Genomic DNA, 21,310 nt, shown 5'->3' on the forward strand with positions numbered 1-21,310 from the left:
GTTATCATTATTACTAGCTACTTCTCCTACAATCACTTTGAGGAACACAGCAAAGAAAAAAAAAAAGAAAATAAAAAAGGTGCAATTTGCTTCAGAAAACCTTCCACCCCCACAGTTCACAGTTAATAACAAATTAATTCTCAAATTGTGCACAAGAATTCAGGGTAAGCCTCAGAACTTTGATGCCACCTGCTTCAGGGTCATGTGAGCTTTGCTGTGTTATTATAGTGGTCATATGAGAAACAATTTTTTGGACCTGAGTCACTGAATGAAATTTATGTGGTGTACCTGTAATGGGCCTCCAATTTTAACTTCAAACAAAAGAAACAGAATGCTGCAGTTAACATTAAGTTTATAAAATTGGAACTCTTTGGTTTAACTTTTGTTCAGTGTTTAACATGTATGCAGGGTAAATGTTTTACAGTGTGGGAATTTTGTCAAGGTTGATTTGAAGAACAGAAACAAAGAGCAGCTTGAGGCATGAGACATACCTTAATGACAGGTCTATTCTAAATCTATTAACAGCCTGACATTCTAGGACATTGAACCGAATTTCTTTAGGATTGGTGAACTAGTTTCTTCGTCTTAACTTTCAGATAAACAGTTTGCTTGCCCATGTTATGTTTTACGCTTTTCACAGGTCACAGCTGAGTAAATCATCCCAACTACACAGACATAGTTTATGTTTCTGATTTATAAACATAAAGTTGTAGAATTCAAGACTCATGGAAATCTGTTTTATATACCAAAGACCTGTTACTTGGACTTAAAAATGATATTCCAACAAAGTTAGGAAATGAGGTCAGCAGCCTCAGCACAAGATGGTTTAACTGCACAAAGCCATTTCTGATTTATGTCAAAATATGATTTTAGGCCTTATTTTTGAAACTAAAATTTTTACCAACTGGTAAATGTTATCTTAACACAATTCCATTAAAAAAAACTAAGCATTGTGACAAGGTTTGAAATTTTGACTTAAGTCAGAAATGGCTTTATGGAATTTCCCCCCTGTTTCAAGAAGTGCACCTACCTAGGTAAGCCTTAAATGAAATGTATGTTGAAGAGATATGAAGTGCCATTATCTAAGGTCTACTTAATGCTTAGTATATTTCATGAAACTACCTGATGACTTCAGTTTTTAATATAATTAGTATTACAGGTGTGAATGCTATTTACTGGCTGAACTGATAATGTCCACCTGTAATCATTACAGGTGAACAAAACAGAGGATTGTAGAAGTCTGGCAGCTTCCTAAAAAGTGCTTCAGTTTAAAACTAAAGTCGATCAGATGATTCATGTAGTGTTGGAATAGCTAACTGTATCAAAAAGCTTACCCAGAAACTGAAACCAACCTCACATTTGATATACCTCGCCTTGTTTTGTAACAATGAGCTAAAAATTGGTCATATTACTTTGAATAAAATTCACTTAATGGGATTTAACTGTGACAATTATATTTCTATACAAACAAAATGAAATGAATCAAACGAAAAGAAATAAACACCCAACGTGATTCTAAAATACTGGAAAGAATTACTTATATGTCAGAGATAAGGCAATAACTCATCTACAACTGTTCATGTAGAGTTCATTCAAGTTTCTGACATATTTTCAGCTTAGGGTTTTTTCTCTAGTAACACTCCTGGTTTTAATAATTATACAGGTGATATTGCAAATCAAGGGGTTCTCTAGGTTCAGGTGCAGACAAAGTAAGGACAGCAGAACCCGTTCTGACGAGTTTACCCGTCAGGTGTTCTACCATTATACACACACTTACCAGTTTGTTGTTCTCATACACGTTTTCCTTATCAAGCGCATCATAGTCTCTGCAATAAAAGAAAGCACGAATAACAAAATGAGTGACTCATATCACTGAAGTAGATGGGTATACAAATGGAATTAGATCTCTCAAGGTTATTAAAAGGTAAAGCGGACAACACTCACACGTAAATATAACTATCTTACCACGATAATGGAAAATGGGCTACATAAAAAGGAAATGCAGGAACAGGTGCTACCAACATGTAATAATCTCACAACAGTTCTGCGTAAAATTCATTCTTATGAACACGAAGTAAGCATCATTTGTACACAGAAATCTCATCTACATGCATACATGCACAATTTAGTAAAAGAAAAGTAAAGGATAACTCATGAATAAAAAGGTAAACATATGTGCATATATAAACGTAGGTATAGAATGAATACTCATTCCATGATGACATTTCAGAACACTTGGCTGATAAGTTCTTTTTGATTTTCTTCAGAATTTTTAAACACCTCAGGTTTCTATATGTCTATGTCTATAGTATGTGTCGGTTATGTGAGCTGTGGGACCACCAATCTTGGTATACAGGTCAGCACATTTCACTAAACAACTGAGTAAAGTTAACAATACACAAACATTTCCTGTCACATGCACTGCACGGTGGGAGTGATAATATTACTGAATTATATTAATATTTATATTATTACATGACACTGCAGACACATCCAGCTTCCTCGTCTTTAGTCCAGAATTTAACCCCAGATCAGCCAAAAAAATACACTTCCTGATCAAAATGGACGTAGCTACTTGTAAATGTATATGTAATTAATTGTGCACGAATATACAAACTGGTTCATGCACTAGTTCTTTCCAAATGTATCTGCTTTCCTAAAATCTATACTTTTTGCCTCAACACACTACAGCTGGAGTAAGTCTTAAAAGATCTGTCACCATTAGCTGACAAGATCTGGGCACTGTATACATTCAGTCTAAAGTGGCGTCCAACTTCACAGCAAAAGTCACGACATGTAGCCAGAAAACAATGGCTAGGTTTGTGCCAGATGTGGGGTGGGTACTGATGGAGAGCTGCTAACTGACTGGCCACAGGGAAGGGCTTCACCTGGGTATAACACAGCTCAACAACATAGCCCACATTTAAACGCAGGTGAATCATCAAGGATCAGCTGAGAAGTTTAAAAACTATGTCCTTTTTTCTATGTAAGGCAAGCCTCAAAGTAATTAAGTGTACTTGGACAACTATACATGTACAGCAACACTATACATGTACAGCACAACTATACATGTACAACACACTATACATGTACATGTACAACACAACTATACATGTACAGCACAACAATACAAGTACAACATAACTATACATGTACAACACAAGCTAGGATAGAATACATCATTAGAATACAGCCATGTGGTGTATGTGTGTTGTATGCTCATGTGCATAGTTATCACTGAGAATGTGTTAATGATGTTTTTGTTTTCAATTCTCATTAACATCCATTAAGCTGCATATCTATATGGATAATAAGCAAATTTCTACAGTTTCTTTGTTTTTCTGCCAAAAATGCTTCTATTTTTTCCCACACATTTCATAAAAAATCAGAACTTTTAAAACCTGTCTAAAATGTCCCACAATACACAACAATGCAATTTAAAAAAGTGCACTTTACCCAAAAATCTCGATGAACATATTTGTGGTAAATAAACAGCAAAAAAATCCATATCCTGTGTATAGTGGAACAGTTTGGAGCATTTCCTACACAGGTTTTCTGGTGAAGTCTATATCCAGTATTTCCCCAACTGATGGAATTTTTATGAACTCATAAACCACATGGCATGTCTCATATGGGGACAGTGTGTTCTGTTCACGTGGTTTTTCGGTACTGAGGTGGACTTGGTGGAGGTGGGGTAAGTATGTCTATGTGTGGATGCATAACCCCATAAGACCTCAGGTTATACATGTACATGTACCTTACCACACACGACTGTGGAGAGGAAACCAGTGGAGACTGGACACCTTGTCCCAATCATTACTCTTTTAGTCCTAGCTTACACACACCTGGTCTTACTTACAATCTTAATCAATGTCCCATGTGTGTATACATTTTCACAGGTAGCCTTAGAAACAACAATGCAACACTCTTAACTATAGTCTCTGAATAAGCAACTGATTAATCTTAAAATTTGTTTGTTTGGTCATCTTCTGCAGATCAATATGCAAGTTAGAAAACGAAGAATTTTAAGATGTGTATAAATATGCTTTAAGAGTAATGCAAAATGTAAATATTACGGTTAATTTTGGTGAAAGTCATACCAGTTGATGCAGGTAAATGAGATTTTTCACCAAAACAATGACACAGGATGCATCAAGGATACAAATATTCTAAGAATTTTCACCTGAACCTAGACCTGTCGATACTTGAAGTTGTTGATCTTTGTTTTTCAGTGAAGAGGTTTTCTTGCAGAAAGACTCTTTTTGTAAACGTAAACAATAGAAGTAAGAGGTTTCTGTTGGTGTGTAACTACAGCCATTGTGAAGAGTGGAACAGAAGGAGTATTGTACTCTTTAAGTATTCATGTAGCTAATGTGTGTTTTACACTGGATTAGCCCAAATGCTCTTTTGATCTCTGCACGAATCAATCAACTTGTCAGGTTTACATGCTATGCTGCCATTTTGACAAAAGTTCAAATAATGTTTATATAAGTTTCCATGGCAACTACCGGATCAATGAAAGCTTAAGAGGTCGCGCAACTGCAATTTTTTGTCTCCAACCGGTATTAAATATAAAAAAATTTGTTCACATGACTTGTTTCTAAATTTCCATGGTAACATGGTAAATTGCAATTTTTCCACTACACTAATACCTGAAGTCGAAAAAGCATATGTCAGTTCTACAATATAGGTTTGATAGAGTGCTGTAACTTTGCCTCTACATTTCTATGGTAACAGAACTGTGTACTGGTGATTGGACTCACATGAGATCTGGTCTGAACTTGTGTATCATGGCACAGAAGGCCAGTCCATTTCTCCAGGAGGTGGTCATATCTGTGATGTTCACATCCCTGTACCCCTCCAATGTCCTCTTGCACCAGGTCTGCAGAGCTTTGATCTTTGACATCGCCATGGTTACCTGGGGTGTGTTGTAACTTTTCTTTGTTTTCTGCCTATCAAGTATCAGGCAAGATCAGGTATATCGATGGACACCTAGAAAAAACCAGAGAGAAAACGAATGTTTAAAAAATATTTTAAATGAAATGTTATAAATTATCATACTAAACCTTCATGAGTACAGTGGAACAGCATAACACATGACTGTATCCCATATCAAGTCCACTGGCACACACATGTGTGTACTTTCGACGACGTAAAGCAGACTATTTACACCTGTAAGAGCACCTAAAACCTTGTTATGTACAGGTAACACTGTCACAGGCAACTGCAATGCACTGCATGCATCTGTGTGGGGCTCTCATCCACACATGCATGTATACTTTAACACACGAAAATGCACCAAAGACCTGCATGCCATATTTACCTGCATAGGTATTTTACAATTACCTATGTTATCTTTCCACAACAATGCCCAAGAAATCTATACTCACTGAAAAGCTCACAGGAAACTCCTCAACTACTGGTCATAAATCTTTCAAAGAGTGCTACCATAGATACCGATCTCTATGCAGTTTTCATAAACCACAGTCTAACAAAATTACGTATTTGAGCTTAGCTGTCCCAGCAATAAGAGCCGCAAACTCAAATCAGCCAGCATATATCATGTCAGTCAGGTAATTACCTGAGGGGCCTATACAGCTGGTGCTAATGAAAACTAGGCACCTGTCCTTCATAAGCTGAGAACATCATACTGTACCTGAAGCTAATTCTCCTGTACAGTACATACCTGGGATGCTGATAGCTAGACAAGTTATCACCTAGCTTCACAGAGGTACATACATACCATCATCACAGGTCCAGCTACAGGAGAGACGTTTATTTGCTCACCTGCGACACCTAATTATTTACCTAACACAAAACTGCTCTCCGGTGCAACAAGCCAGAGGTGACAAACAATACTTATTAGCCACACAATCACCAGGAACATAACTCACATTATACCTGTGGGGTATTCTGACAGACGAATGACCACAGTTCACAGACAGGTACATGTTGATCAAACACTGCCAGAAGCTTTCTGTGCCTATCTGACCTAACTTCCGTCTGACAGATCAATAGCACTAATCATTTCAGTTAGATCATTTCCGTTTTGTTCAAACAGGCTCTACAGTACCCAATGTGGCTTCAGGGATTCACAGAACACAGGAATGGTTTTAACTGTGGACCTGTCCTACACTACCAGCTTGTGTAACTGATCAGGCAACAGAAAAACCATTAATGTTATACATAATAATAGCCACATATATATGCACGTATTCTGCCACTCATGCCAGGTCTGCACCAAGTTACCTGGCTATGAAGGTGTAGAAAAACTTGATCAGTACTTATATAGGCCTTGATGAGTAATATCTTATTTGCACATATAAATCCACATGGGAAGGTACTTAGAGTGCTAGGGCTTTAAAAAAAACAAGGAAAATATTGCATATTTGTCTAAAATTTTCAATATTTGATTAAAATAGTCATAAAACAGCAGACACGAATATCTAGACAAATAACCCAAAACAGCAAAAAAACAACCCAGAACCGTTTTGGACAGACAGACAGCCTAAATATTAAGTAAAGAAATATTTAGAGACATGCATTTATCTCTGGCCCAAAAAAATCTATACCGGGACTAAGTCCACACTAACATATATTTAAGAGTCCAAAGAAGGAGACAGCAGTGCAGGGGAGGTATGAAACCCATTATGGGACCATTTAGATTTGATTAGATCAAAGAACGGTACCTGATTTATACCTGATCAGCTGACATCTTGATAGCTCATGAAACCAACGTCACAATTTCTTTAAAAATAGACATCAGATTTTTTTCCCAGTAACTGATAATTGATTCTCTTATAAATCTTTAACTGGAGAGGCTGGATGATCCCTTTTTATTGGTAAACAGTTTCATTTAGACATGAAGGTATGTTGTCAACTCAGCTCAATGAGAGCTTATCAGACACCTCTCTAATGATGCATGACAATAGATTACAGGCATATTAAGCTGTGAAATGGTTTTGATACACAGATAAAATATATATATATATATACATATATATATATATATATATACAGCCAGGTAGACTGTCAATAAGCAAATGAATATACCTGGCCCTATGAACACCTGAGTGCCTGATAACTATAAAAGGTATTGTATCAGATTTAATCAAACTTAGGCCTGTGCGTCTCTACATCATTCTGCATCAACTGACAAGTTTTTGTGTTCAATTGTGCTTTCAAATAACCCTGACTGTTTTGACTGTTTATTCATTAAAGTAGATCATCAAAATGATTTAATGGTGAATCTTGAATCCCGAATCAAGTAACATTTCAAGGTTGTCTTTTGTGTCTGTAATTTACTTAATCTTTTGTTTTTGCAACATTATTAAGACACTGATCTAAGTGTAGATCTGGAATTTAGTTGGGCTTAGTGTTGGCACAAGCATAAACACAAGCATTGCAATAAATTGTTTTTCTTCCGTCTTTTTTTTTTGGGGGGGGAGGCAAATACAATATATTTCTGTATTTTTATTATTTTTTTACCTCATAATTGTGCATCCATGTACTATACAATTTTAATCAAATGTCTACCTAATCAACTGCTTTCACATAAGTAAAGGAGAAGAAAACATAAAAATGAACCCAAACTCAGATGAAGGAGCGTCAAAACTTAGCGTCAAACAAGCATGCATGTATGTACGCTGTGCCACCTGCCTACAGGCTGCTGTTTGCCACAAGTAACACCCAGCCTGCTATAGGCATGATTTAAAACATTCCTAATTACCACAGCTATTGACAACTACCAGGCCTGCTTTCTGAATTTTGGGTCCATATTAGCATTCTGCTGAATCCTAATGCATACATTAGTGTTCTGCATATGACTTCAAACAGCTTTCTGCATATAGCTGTGTGCACATGTACTCTGTGCATGTATAACTGTTAATCAGCCCTGTCAGAATGAAAAACAGGCCACTGATTCACAGTTAATCGATGCTGTTTTTATCACTGCCTCAAGTCTACATCGGTGAAAAAAGAATTTTTACACAGGGAATTAGTGGAACATAATTGATGAATGTTCTTGTCAGGCAGCATTTAGCATACATGATATATACATGTACATGGGCGTACATGTAGGTGTCTTGTTTGTAGTACCTGTCCAGCTAAAGTTACTGTCAGAATGAATGTCCACAAATAGAAATGTTTTCACAGGTAAAGTATACACAAACTGTACATGCATCTCAATGAAATAGTGATTTAAAAAAGCTAAACATGAATTATGTTACAACATATCAAGGTTACAGACATGATGAAGTCTGTCACTACTTTGCTTAATGTTGGTGGTTTACTCCAGGCACTCAAGTTTTATTCCAGCTATCAAACTAACTGCTTCTGAAAAGGTGAATTATTCTTGAGTACAAGATTATAACAACAAAGAATCAAATGAAATACAGAGTGTGTTACATGCCACATACTATATTAATTACTTTTCAGTCATGAAGTGACTGCCAATACTGTGAAAATGGATAGCTGGGTGATTAGGCTGAGCCTGACTACATGTTTAAACCTGCATCATTTATAATACAGGGAGCTTGAGCAAATTCACTTCAGAATAGTAACATCGTTAAGGTGACAGATTTAACCAGGTAAACTAGATTTTCCTGATAATACACTGGGTTAATGAAGACAATTTGTCTCAAATCAAGGGAAAGGAAATTAGCCAGTTATACAGAGTAAATGGAATTATATCTTCATGTACATGTACTATCACAAATATAATACGACCCTATTAAGAAACTGAAACCATTGTATTTTTTTCTTTACTTTTAACATCAGAAGCCCAATGCACAGATACTAATATACACTTGACTCAAATGACTTATTCTCTACATGTAATCAGTGTCAAGCTCTTACCTGTTCAGATATGAGAAAAGACCTGACCATCAGCTGTAGGCTAGGGGCACTGTCTTATCTCACACAGGTAAGTGTGTTCGTGATGGGGAGCCTGTTATACTGGTTAACTGGCCAGTCAGCTCCACTGTTACATATAAACGTCCGTGTAGTGTACATTCCTCTGTCAGTATAGCCTATTTACATATGTACATAAGGGAATCAGAGATTCGCTCAGCTGTGACAACCCACAAGTCCTTAAAATGCACTAATAGACGGCCTATCAGCAGGCCGACTGCCTCGATGAGTCATGGAGTGGTTGACATAAACACAGCTAGCTGACATAAAGACCATATACCTGTACCATCCGATCCTCAGGAAGGGGGGTGGGGGTGGGGGTGGGGGTGTATATTACCCAGTTACTATCAGGGAATTTCCAGATGAGCCCCCAAATACCAAAACTCTGACAGTATCACTTACCAATAGAAACTGAATTTGTTGAGAAATCTTTCCAGAAAGATTCATAGCCGCTTTCTGCGGCTTAGGAGATATGAAGCCGTCTTAATAAATAGCCATGAGCTATAGTGCTGAATATCCTTTCATTCCCTTGTAATTTCCCTAGGAAAAAGAATTTCTACAAGTTTCAACAAAATTCATCTTTTGTATATTTCGTGACACGATATACCTATTAATTGCTCAAAGATAACATATCTTCCACTCTTGAGAAGACTTATATAAAACTAATCCATTGCATTTTACACAGTATCAGATATTTACCCTAAAACTATAATGTGAGTTTAAATTTACATGAATTCTTTATTAGTGAATAGGGATAATGCATGAAGTAAATTATTAATTCCTTCTGCAGAAACAGTCTGTATTGTTGTCAATTACATATACACACTTGAGGCATTTTGTTATCATTAAAACCTGATATTTGAGAATGAGTTCAGATGTCCAGATTAATTTGATATGAGTAGTGTGAACAAGTCACTTCACCTGGAGATAGCCAGGTAAATCTGCCAGACGTCCAGATTTGTCCAGATTTGTCACACCTAAGATCCGGTTCACCAAAAACACGGTGAGGTCAGCTCGGGCAGAAATGAGCAGTGAAATGCAAATTAATACCTTCAATATATGGCACCTCACCCAAAATGAAATCCATTTTTTACCATCGAGCATCATTTTGTGGTTTTTACCCGATGTCAGGCTACCACAACCTTGAGCAATAAATGTGAGCATGTTCAAACGGATGTTTTTCTTCACCAGACAATAAACTGTTGCTCGAATCAATTCTATCTGTCCATCGACAATCTCAATTGATCAGAGATCCACATGAATAAAAATAAAAAAACTTATTTGTAATAAAATACACTGAGTTGTTGCACTGTACTTAATGACACAACAAATAATGTAGTACATGTGCTAGGGTAAATGGATATATGCTTTTATCATGACATCAATGTTCTTTTAATAGACTTTAGCCTACCACTATTCTTAAAGTAAACTGATTTAATCTGATGATGACCTACATATCATTTACAACAAACATATTAACTCAGTGACTTCCGTCCCTGATTAAAAATGCAAAACTACACCCAAAATTCACATTTTAACTTAATTTATGCTTTTATCTTTATTACAAGCTTTATGCAACTCGCGACAAAAATAGCCGTTAGCATATGTTATTCAAGATTTGATGAGTGTTTGTTATCACTACTTACACATGAATTCTTTTCGATCAGATTAGACCCATGGCTACTGTCAGTCAATAATACCAGGGGCCTTAAATGCAAAACTGGAAAAAAACTGCCTATTTTCTTGAAATTACACCTTTCATAATCTGATAATCTTTATTTTATAGCACCCTGCATGTATAAAAGAACTTATGCCAGAGAAAGGTATTAATTCTACACATTCCTTGGACCTTCACGCATAATATACACATCACAGCTTAAATATTGCATGAGTCAGTCAACTCTCATATAGCTTCGATTTCTCTATATATTTACACACATTGATTACAATGTATGTAATCTTTTGCAACAGTATCAAAATGCAAAAAAATTTGAAAATTTTTCAGTACTAAACCTAAAGTGCATATTGTTCTATCTATGTTCAGCATATAAGTATATTAATTTTATATATTTGAAGTTTCTGATGTGTAATATGCGGTTTAGAGACTTCAAAAACACAGCATATCTCTATGCAAATCTATGCACTTCAGTGAACCATAATACACTGATCGATGATGCCATTAAACCAAAATAGCATCGAATAAAGCAATTTGTGTTTTACATATTAAATCAAATTTCCTCTCTAATGGGTAAATTGTGAAATCTCAATGCATTACAATATCTGTACATTTGAGTGAGTTTTCACGCTACTTCCACAACACACAGCAAAGAACACTGTCTACAACTGTGAGTTCAGATTAAATCATGCAGAAAACTATCAGTGTCTGATTCAAAGGGTTATAACAATGACATGCCTTCAGGTGGTAAAGAGGTATTGTATGTCTTCAGTTAGCCAGTCTGCTAACACAGAGAGGCAAACTTAAGAGAACATGTCCATGTTTTTGGGCTGTGTTCCCAGTCACAAGGTTACAGAGCCTGATTGCCCAGGGGTTAATACAATGTCATTCCTCAGCTGGTGGCTGCCCTGAGGCCTCAAGTCCCAACACTAATAAAGTTCTTTGTTATAACTCTGTGAAATTTCACTTACAAGTAGTTTATTATGGAATGTAGGGAATTTCACACGAGAAGCAAAGCTGTTGACTTTAACAATTACTGTTTTTTTTTTTTTTCCAGAAATACATGTATGCTTATTTAAATATTAACTTCACCAGATTTCAGTGTGAAGCCCACGCAAATAATGGTCTTGTCACCAGAGTTAAAAAATAACAAAGTAATTACTTGCCTGGATATACATGTATACCTGTACATGTATATGAAAACCTGAGTTTTAGGAATATTTTGACCCCTGTTATTTATAACAGGATAAAACCTACACTGTTTCCTGTTTGGTGATGATATGGGGCACATGCAGGGAAACATCTCCAAACTTAAACACAGTTCCAATATGTACATGGTGAACAAGAGAGTCTGCAATATAGAACAGCTGTTAAATATTTCATTTATTTGCTATTCTTCTATCTCAAGCTATGCAGATATATATTTTCACAGTATGGGCATCCGCCTATTTGTTGATAGATGTATTATAGCTGGACATGTAGAACATCTCAGTATGGCCATGCCTCGAATTGAGAGCACATGCAGAGATAATGAACAGTTCTCTACAATCAAAACCAAATGACAGAACATATGGGTTTTAATCTGCACAACAAGAGATCTGTACTGAAGTCAAGCGTGCAAATTACTTGACCATATTGCTGTACCAATGGTCAATGAAATTGAAAACAAAGCTCAAAGCTTCCATCCTACCTCTAAAATCCAATCATTTGCTACAAAATACTGTGGTCTACACTGATTATCATCAAGTATAAAAGAGCAAATTGCTATGAAGGCTCTGTCCAGTAAAATTAAATGCTCATAACAAATCATCTTAAATTCATCATGAAATCAAATAAGTGTCATGGGTTTCCTCACACACACTACAAACAGTATGGACTCCTGTGAACAATGACATTAAAAATCATGTCAAAACAAGCAACTTTATTTTAACACAATGCACAGGATGAACCCAGCAGAAAACGGGTCTGTACCAAAAACTTTGCATTGGTACCTGTGTCACATCAAGTCTATGGCTTGACCTCATCACACAGATCAGAGCTTTGACTCAGACCAGGAACTCTTGTAACATGTACAATCCTAATGTAAACATATGCTGCTGATGAGAGCTTTATAAAACACAAATGTCACTCTACAGGTCACATAGAGATCAATAGGGAACATAAAGCCTCTGTCAGTCAAATTAATACTGATCAAGCTCTGTTTACATGACATACGTAAATGACCTGTGTTCACGATGTATTCACTGTATCTACTGGCTGTACTTGACCTAAAGTTTCATCCATGACTAACTTCCTGACTTTGTGTGATTCTGAGAATTCCTCTGATTGACATGTTAGTGTGTTGAGGTGTGTTCAGAAGGTTTACATCAACTGGAAAAATATAACTTTCATCTTCAACCGATATACTTTATGATCCATATTTGCCTTTAAAAGCTTACCTTTTGAGGACAATTTTTCGGCCTATGCAACATTTGACTAATGTTTTATAATGCTACCTACATTTTTCACCTACATGTATATGACAGCTGTCAGGTTTGTGATTTCCCGATGTAAACCACCTATTTTCACTGCGTGCATGACAAAGGTACTAAAACCTGCAGCCAAGAGAGCAACACCTTGATTCGAACACACTACTTCAGTGATGTTCATAATAGACATGTAATACCTGTACTTACATGTTCATTTAAGGTCTAAATAAAAATGCAATTAAACATTAGGGTTAAATATATACAGAAAAAATTATGACTTTATAATTACATATTCAAAGGACTGAAGTCAAATGTCTAATTACACATTTCCTAATTGAGCACTTGCAGTGAAGAACCATATGCTAATTCAATCCATGCTGTTTGTAACAACACTTTCTGTGGAAGACATGAAATGCACATAAACGTAGTGACCAGTAAATAACAGAATATTATAAACTATCATGAATTTTAAAATCGAATGTGAGAAAAGATGACATGTTGCTATTTGGGAACTTTTGCACACATATATGTACATGCACAGGTAAAGCTTACCTTGTCAACAGCAGGCCAGGTGACAGACTATGATAGAGAGTGAGGCACATGTACATAGATTGACATATGTACATGTACACATACACAGTCTACACATAAACAATGTACAACAGTCACCAAGCTCCTGCCACAAGCAGCCTAAGCTACCTCTGTCTGCGCCATACCAGTGGGCAACAGATGGGGGAGACGCCTGTACATATACCACTCCCTGATTGTACTCAATCAACTTGGCCAAGGTACCTCCCTTATCATATCCACATGTTAGCCCTTTGGTTGGTCACTTTAGCCACTGACCACCCTGGACACCCTGAAAAGGGCACACTGTCAGTGTGGAGACAAAGGTTTAGACATCAGAACTGGGCAAGTAATGTCAAACCTGGTGAAAACCTGTGAGAAATCAGACACATTTTTACATGTATAAATCATAATTGTATTTCCACTTTCAACATGCTATAACCCTGCACATGAAACATGCACAGGTATGCAGTGTACAGGTGTGAATCATAACAGATATGATCCACTTGACCTGCCCAGACCCATGATTTCATTCAGGTGTTTCATTAGCTGTACTTGCAGGTAAAGAGCTGTCCATCCCCTCTCTAGGCATACCCAAACTCTTCACAAAGACCTACTGTGTAGTTCTCATACACACCTCTCCCTAATATAGTGTACATACCTTATGCCCTACTCCTGTGGTATGAGGTAGTGAATGTCGCGGTGATCAATACACATTGTGTACGTAGAGAAAACATTACTGCACATGCTGTATATTGTGTACTGTACGTCATGTCACTACCACCTGCCATTATAAGTGAACAAGAGCTCTGAAGGAATTTTCCTCACTTATCAAGTGTTACACTTCACAATGTTCACCCTATGTGTACTACATTGACTTCCTTCCATCTAGGTAGAGTGTCCGCTTCGGGACCGGTAGATCCAGGATCAATCCTTGATCGAGTCACACCTAAGACTTTAAAAGAGGAAGTTGTAACTTCCTCGTTTGGCCTTCAGCATGAAGGGGATAGTGCAACGACTGGTTGACCCGTATCAGTATAATGGCTCGGGCGGTGCGGCTTACTTGCCTTCGGTAAGTCGTCTCAGTGAAGCAGCACTAAATAAAAGAGCGGTGGAAATCTGTTCTGCAACAAGGAGGCACATTACATGTGCATGCACCCTAAGGATTCCTTCGTCGTCATATGACTGAAAAATTGTTGAGTACGACGTTAAACCCCAAGCACTCACTCACTCCTTCCATCTACCCACTGTTTACTTTATGCCCTTGAAAGCACATCAACCATATAATGGTTTCGTTTTGTTGTAAATGCTACATTTAACAAATCTTCTGTATGTAATATCTAATTAGGTGTGTTCCCCACTGTTCTGTAATACCAACACACATGTATTTATAGTATGAAGGCACACAATGTCTAACATGTACATGTATACTGTAGTCTAGTAGCATACACTGTATATGTACAAGTATTTACTCACATATCTGTGGCCATGTCACAAATGTGTATGTCCTCCTAAGATGAGCATTGTTTGCAAATTATTAGACCAGAACCATCAAAACAAACCCTTTCAATTTAAAAAAGCCACCTTCTTTTCGTTTTACTATCTGTTTATTACATTAAAGTAGCCAGCTATCATGAAATCTGGTCATTTACGTTTGTGAGTACCATGTAAATGATATCTGCACTATATATGGGCATGACTACAGCTGTGCATCACTCACCTGTAATGTTAGCTACATGTACACAGAGGTCATTCTGACAGGTAATAACACCCTCCTTTAACAGGATGCATTGATGCAATACTTATACAGCAGGTATGAATGTGTAAACAATTAACCTGCCTTTTGCTGCAGCTGTTTATGTATATGTAAATACTTTATACATGTATTTGTAAAGGTGTAGCCTTGATCTTATTCAGCAATTTTACACAACCACTATATCTTCATAACCGTATATCTACATGTACATGACTCTACACATACAAACAAGTATATACATGTGTAACGCATGACCCACTTACATAGATTTAGCCAGAATTTGAAATCAATGTGTCTCTATTCCAGTTTCCTTCCATCATGTTTTCACTATCTCTACAATACTGCTGTTGTAAAAATGTTGTACAGTGTGTCTATGACAGACACCTTTCTGGCTAAACCTGTATACACAAGTATCATGGATGCTCCCCTATACACAGTTGAACAAACTACATGTATAGACAGATTTATTCTACCAAAGCTAACATTTAAATACATGTAGTATATACATAAACATCTTTTATGGAAAAACTACATGTACCTTGCAATGAAATCTGTTAGCTGTAACCTGACTTTGTTATCATCACCTTGTCACTTTCTTCAATACAACATGGCATCCCATGAACTATATTGTTCAAATATTGCTTATATGTGTCTCTCTGAACATTAACTACCACTGCTGCCCTAAATAGTATGTTCTTGAATATTTTTAGCAATAGTTGTGTGTGTTTTTAAGTGGGTAACAAAGACACAGTGTAAACAGGAGAGTGGTGGGAGGAGGTGGTGGAGGGTCCCACGATCAGGGATGACTCTCAACCTGCCAGTAGGTCTGCACATGGTTATAGTATAGAGTCATCACACACATCACCCAAACCAGGACATGATCACAGTATACACATGCAGAAATAGAGTTAGCTGACAGACCCTAGCTCGCAGCACCCATTCAATTGCCAAGGTACTGTGACACACTGTCACAAGACCTGAGGTTCACTATGGCTTTTCCGGGCCAGACAGGCCATGTGACTTGCAAATTCCCGTTTACAGCAATGTTCCAACATCACAACCCTTGTGTGATAATGGGTGGAAAACAGACAGTGCACCTAGCTCAACTTGACACAGTCACACACATTGGGGACAGATGACAGCTAGGTAAACATTTATAGTCCACTTTAATGTATGAATGTTTGAAATGGATGTTGTCATGCATGCCTAAAATTTCAAGATATAATATTGTAATGAAATCTGAACAGTTCTGAGTCAGTAATACATGATATTTTGGGAAATGCTTTTATTTATTACTGGAATGAGGCAATCCAATTTAATACAAGAAAAATGACACAACAGAAATGATTTTACATGGCAGTAGAGATTTGGACAAAATAAAGCAAGAACTTCCCACTATCATGAGGCTATCTTCCCACTTTGCACGAGAGGATGCGAAATCATTCCCCAAAGTCTATGATTTTAACAATGTGTACAGGGAGAGCTGTTCTCTCCAGAGCCAACACTGGTATTGATATCAGAATCATACTGGTGCTGCTGACTGGTAAGCCTATTGTTCCGGAGTATTCCTGGCTGTTGTACAGCACTCGGCACATTTACACCCTACAGCATGTTCATCCATGTCCTACACCGCATGGTCAGTTATTCCACGTCACGTACACTTTCACACCACTAAAAGGCTATTACTGTTTTATTCATACATTTCTCCACAGTGTTATTATATGTTCGACATAATCATTGGGCTTACATTTACATTGTGACTGTCCAGGGTAATTCCAATGTTCTTGTGATGCTGGATTAAGATAAGTGTTGACATTTGCTCAAACTTAGGGTCAGTTTTAACCTTGTGTTGCTGATGGCATGCCAGGGATTCAGCATAGGAAAGAGCATTTATGACAACATTTATCAAAGACAAATTATAAACCTCCCAATAAGTTGGATAATTTCATAATAAAGCAGTTTTCAACCTACATGTGATTCCTGGCAGGAAGTTCACAAACGGTTTTATTGGCAAAGTCCTGATGTCTGTAAGCCAATGGTACGTGTGGTTCAGTGGCAAAATATTTTGTGCATAACTATATCATGTCAATTGGTTGGTTTTAAACCACTTCAAGACACATGTGAACAAAAGCCCATTTGCCAGCATGGAGTACAAGAAGTGTGCCGATTTTGCTATAGTGACAATTAGATGCCACCACATAAAAGTACACATAAATTATGGCATTCAGGAGTAAAGGATGTAAATATAGATAAGCAGACAATGTCAAGTGTCAGTGTGAAGAGCTGTTAATTTCCCAGGCCAACATTTACCTTGGAAACCAGAGATCCAACACAGCTGACAAACATCACCACACAGCCAATGTGTTTACCTGCATCATAAATTGTGTTTGTTGTCTGTTATAAACAAACACTTTAAGAAGCAGGCCCTAATTAAATATGCAAACAAAACCTTGACCTTTTCTATAAAATACACAGTAAAAGCCTGCTTCACTCAGCAATAGTCCAAAACAAACAGCTGAATGTTTACAAACATTAAACCTTCATTTATGTCGTCTGCGTATACAAGCTTTCTCAAACAAAGTCACTGCATCTTAACTCAAGATAAATCCTTTCCATTTCATGGAGAACACATGATAAACTTTGGGTTATTTACTCGAGTACACTGGTAGGTTTTAGAGGTCAAACATTAGATAGCATTCTCCACAAATGTAGCATTGCTGAATTTATCAGATGTGCTGGACATGAATGCTATAAAATAGTGTGATTTCCCCGAGAAAATAATACCATTCTGATAACCACTGTAAGACAGTAATCCATGTACATAGGTCAGAGACTTTGTTTGGTAAAATGCTGTCACCAGATCGAGTGAAAAAATATTCTGGCAATTCGATCAGGTACAATATAAGAGAATCAGCATGCATGCCCATATACATGTACCAAACCTATATAAAAAGACACCGAGCAGCCAGGTATGTCACAGGACCATTACCTCAGTAAGAACAGCATATACGATTACATCAACGTGGTATCTAATATTGTAACTCATACTGGGCGCTGAACTCCACAAAGTTCATGTTATGTAAACCCAGTGAAACCTGTCAGGGTCACATGCAAGCAATTTGTCATAGACACATAATACATGCCCAAATCAAACCAGGGCACAGGGGAAAAAAAGAAAACTGTGTATTTCGAATATATTGATGTTGACACTGTGTGTTTTAACACTGACTATTCGTTGTGATCAATATCGTTGTTATTAACTGAGTCATATAATTACCACAATATTAGATTTATTTTAACAATTGCTTGAGTTTAGCTCATTTAAGTAACAGGCCTCAAAGTGGTGAACAAATTAAGAAGCTGACCCTGCATGTCATGTTTTTACAGCATCCCCCAGGAGAAGATAAAATGTTTTTACATTATGTTTTCAGGTAATGAACTGATGGTTTTTCAACACATAAAAGAACCCTGTGCCCAGAATCAGGATGGCTGTATGACTTTCTGCTAATTTATGTGGACATTCAGATTCATTTTTTCTTTAATGTAATATTACACAACCTTGTAATTATTTATACTTCTGTAACTTACGACATATGTGCTATTAGGAGGTGGTATTAGGAGCGAACCTCTGGATGTTAAGTTTGGACGTCAACACTTTGTAAATTAGCAGCATCGTTCTAGAGAGTTTACATTAGAGGCCTATAGCTGCTAGCCATCAGTATTTTTCACTATATTCCCATGACAAAGATGTCCTTCCTGCACTATTAAGTTATAATTGTACCAACAACTCATGCATTATCACAATTTCCTGTTGTTGTAATTATTTTCTTAGCTAACTGTTGATTTGTCACTAATTAGGAGATCAGATTATGTATAATTACTTACATTAACATAAAGCTTATTTGAAGGGCCACAAGTTCCCATAAACTTTCTGCAATCAAACCCCATCAGCTCATGACCAACATTTCCTATCATACACCAACACAGGAATTTTCTAATATTACAGTCAAGTGCCCCTCTTCCATTAAATCTTAAACCCTTGAAGAACAATATTTATAATAAAAAATCTATATGATTATATAACTAGAATCAGAATTTTTTTGGAATCTCAATTTCCTTAAGATTCTGGCTAGTAAGCATGCACGTGTTTACACAGGAAGGGTAAATTTTTCATGTTAAGTTAGTACATGAATACTTGTCCTCAAAAAATTACAAAATTTTAAAATTACCTTAGTTCAGCACTGTCTCCTATGTACATAAATTACACTGGTCTTGTAAACTTTGCACGATGGATAATCATGTAACCTCTATGTATACGATATATACACCAGTGTGTGTATATCCTGATGAATCAAGCACTGCTAGGTCATGTACTTGCACAAGGTCAGTACTAACAGACTGTGGGAACTGCATTCAGTAGTCTTCACCCAGCAGGTGCTCCTCTGACACAAGCCTTCTAGGGACAGCATACTAAGGGCTGCCAGTCTTATGTCAATGTTTTTCTCTGTAAGTGGTAAGGACAGCAGACAAATGAATGCCCCCACAGGTGGGTGGGGCAACCCCCTGTGACCCACAGAGCTAGGACACAACAAACACCCAATTACATGAAGCTGTTTTCTTCTGTCAGTTAGACTACCTAGTATTATAATTCATTTCCTCAATCATGGTAACAATAAACTCTGTCTCTGGTTAGCAAAACTAAGCTCCTACAATGCCATACATCCCATCAGAAAGTCTTGGTCAACCACAACATGTATTTACCTTGCTGACAACTTTTCCTCCCACTTCCTCCAAGATCTCAGAAAGGACTGAAGTACATTATCAGTAAACAGCTAAGAGTCACGCGGACTGAAATGTTAGTCAGTGCCTCTTCCTCTGTAACCCTGTAATATAGTCTCTTTCTTACACACATGGGGGTAATCATTGGACAGGAACTCTGTTGGTATTCATGATCAGGCCCCCTTAATTCATTCTCAATGAAATGTTCTGTATCATAAAGGCTAAAATATGGGCCAGGCCATTATTGTAAGCTGACTGATAGGGAGGATGGGGGTATTTTTGTCATCTGAATGCAGCGGCCTACTCCACAGCACACCCACACACAGCATACAGACATTTGTAGTGATTTCACCTGCCGATTTTATCAAGATTTACAAACCATGCTAACATCTCTGATTAAATGTAAAATATGAATTGATGACTTTACTAGCATATGAACTTCTTATGTTTGTTGCCAAAAAACAACACAGAAACCCATTTTTGGAAAGCTCTTCCCAGCTGCTACATGATCTACAATCTACATTTATTATTTACATGTTGTATGTCTAAACAAATGTCTTGTTGATTTAAGGTAACAGATTACACAAACTTGGACTAGCTTTGGTTAGTTTAGGCTCCTGCAGCTCTATTCCTGAGCAACTTGTTAATCCCCTTAATTCTACTTGAAGAAGACAGGTGAAAACACAAGTGCTTAAGCTGAGGCTTAATGTCAGCCTGAGAAAAGATTAGGTAATAAGGTTAAGATAAGCCCTTCAAAGGGTAAACTAATTTTTATTTTTACAGATAAAGATAGACTACCTGAATTAACAGCTGTGTTAATTTGTATGTACGTGAAAGTCAGGTCGTAGTTTTAAAACACCATCTAATTCTCAATGTAAAGATGTTAGAAATCAAGATTAGCCTCCAAACTTTTCTTACAAGTATACTGATTTTTATTTTTACAGGTAAAATTGGAGTATCTGGAATAACAGCTTTGCTATATTTACATGCATCTACAGGTTATTATAGCTATGGTACAGTGTCAAATGACCACCCTACTGTCAAAAGATTTTATACACATGCATCATATCTGACGAAATTCCTGAAGAACCAGAATATCAGAGCTGACAGAAGTTCCTACCTGACAATTTTCTGACTTCACACTGGACAACTGTC

General features: G+C 37.0%; 1 protein-coding gene across 6 annotated transcripts in view; it reads right to left on the minus strand.

Moving 5' to 3' along the window:
* LOC135472515 (MICAL-like protein 1) overlaps nucleotides 1-21,310 on the minus strand; it is a 42,307-nt gene that overhangs the window by 15,165 nt on the left and 5,832 nt on the right. For 4 of the 6 annotated variants that reach the window (XR_010444535.1, XM_064752084.1, XM_064752076.1 and 1 more), the window contains exons 1-3: nucleotides 20,138-20,250; nucleotides 4,764-4,992; nucleotides 1,778-1,826 (exon numbers count right to left, since the gene is read on the minus strand). Coding sequence is in view for 5 of the 6 variants with exons in the window: in XM_064752084.1 (XP_064608154.1) it covers nucleotides 1,778-1,826; nucleotides 4,764-4,912 (198 nt within the window). In the remaining variant the exon portion in view is untranslated. Of the gene's footprint in view, nucleotides 1-1,777; nucleotides 1,827-4,763; nucleotides 4,993-8,856; nucleotides 8,939-20,137; nucleotides 20,251-21,310 lie in introns of those variants that run through there. The other 2 variants (XM_064752068.1, XM_064752059.1) reach the window with 2 other exon arrangements.

This window comes from Liolophura sinensis, chromosome 1, assembly GCF_032854445.1.
Source record: "Liolophura sinensis isolate JHLJ2023 chromosome 1, CUHK_Ljap_v2, whole genome shotgun sequence".
NCBI classification, from domain to species: Eukaryota; Metazoa; Mollusca; class Polyplacophora; order Chitonida; family Chitonidae; genus Liolophura; species Liolophura sinensis.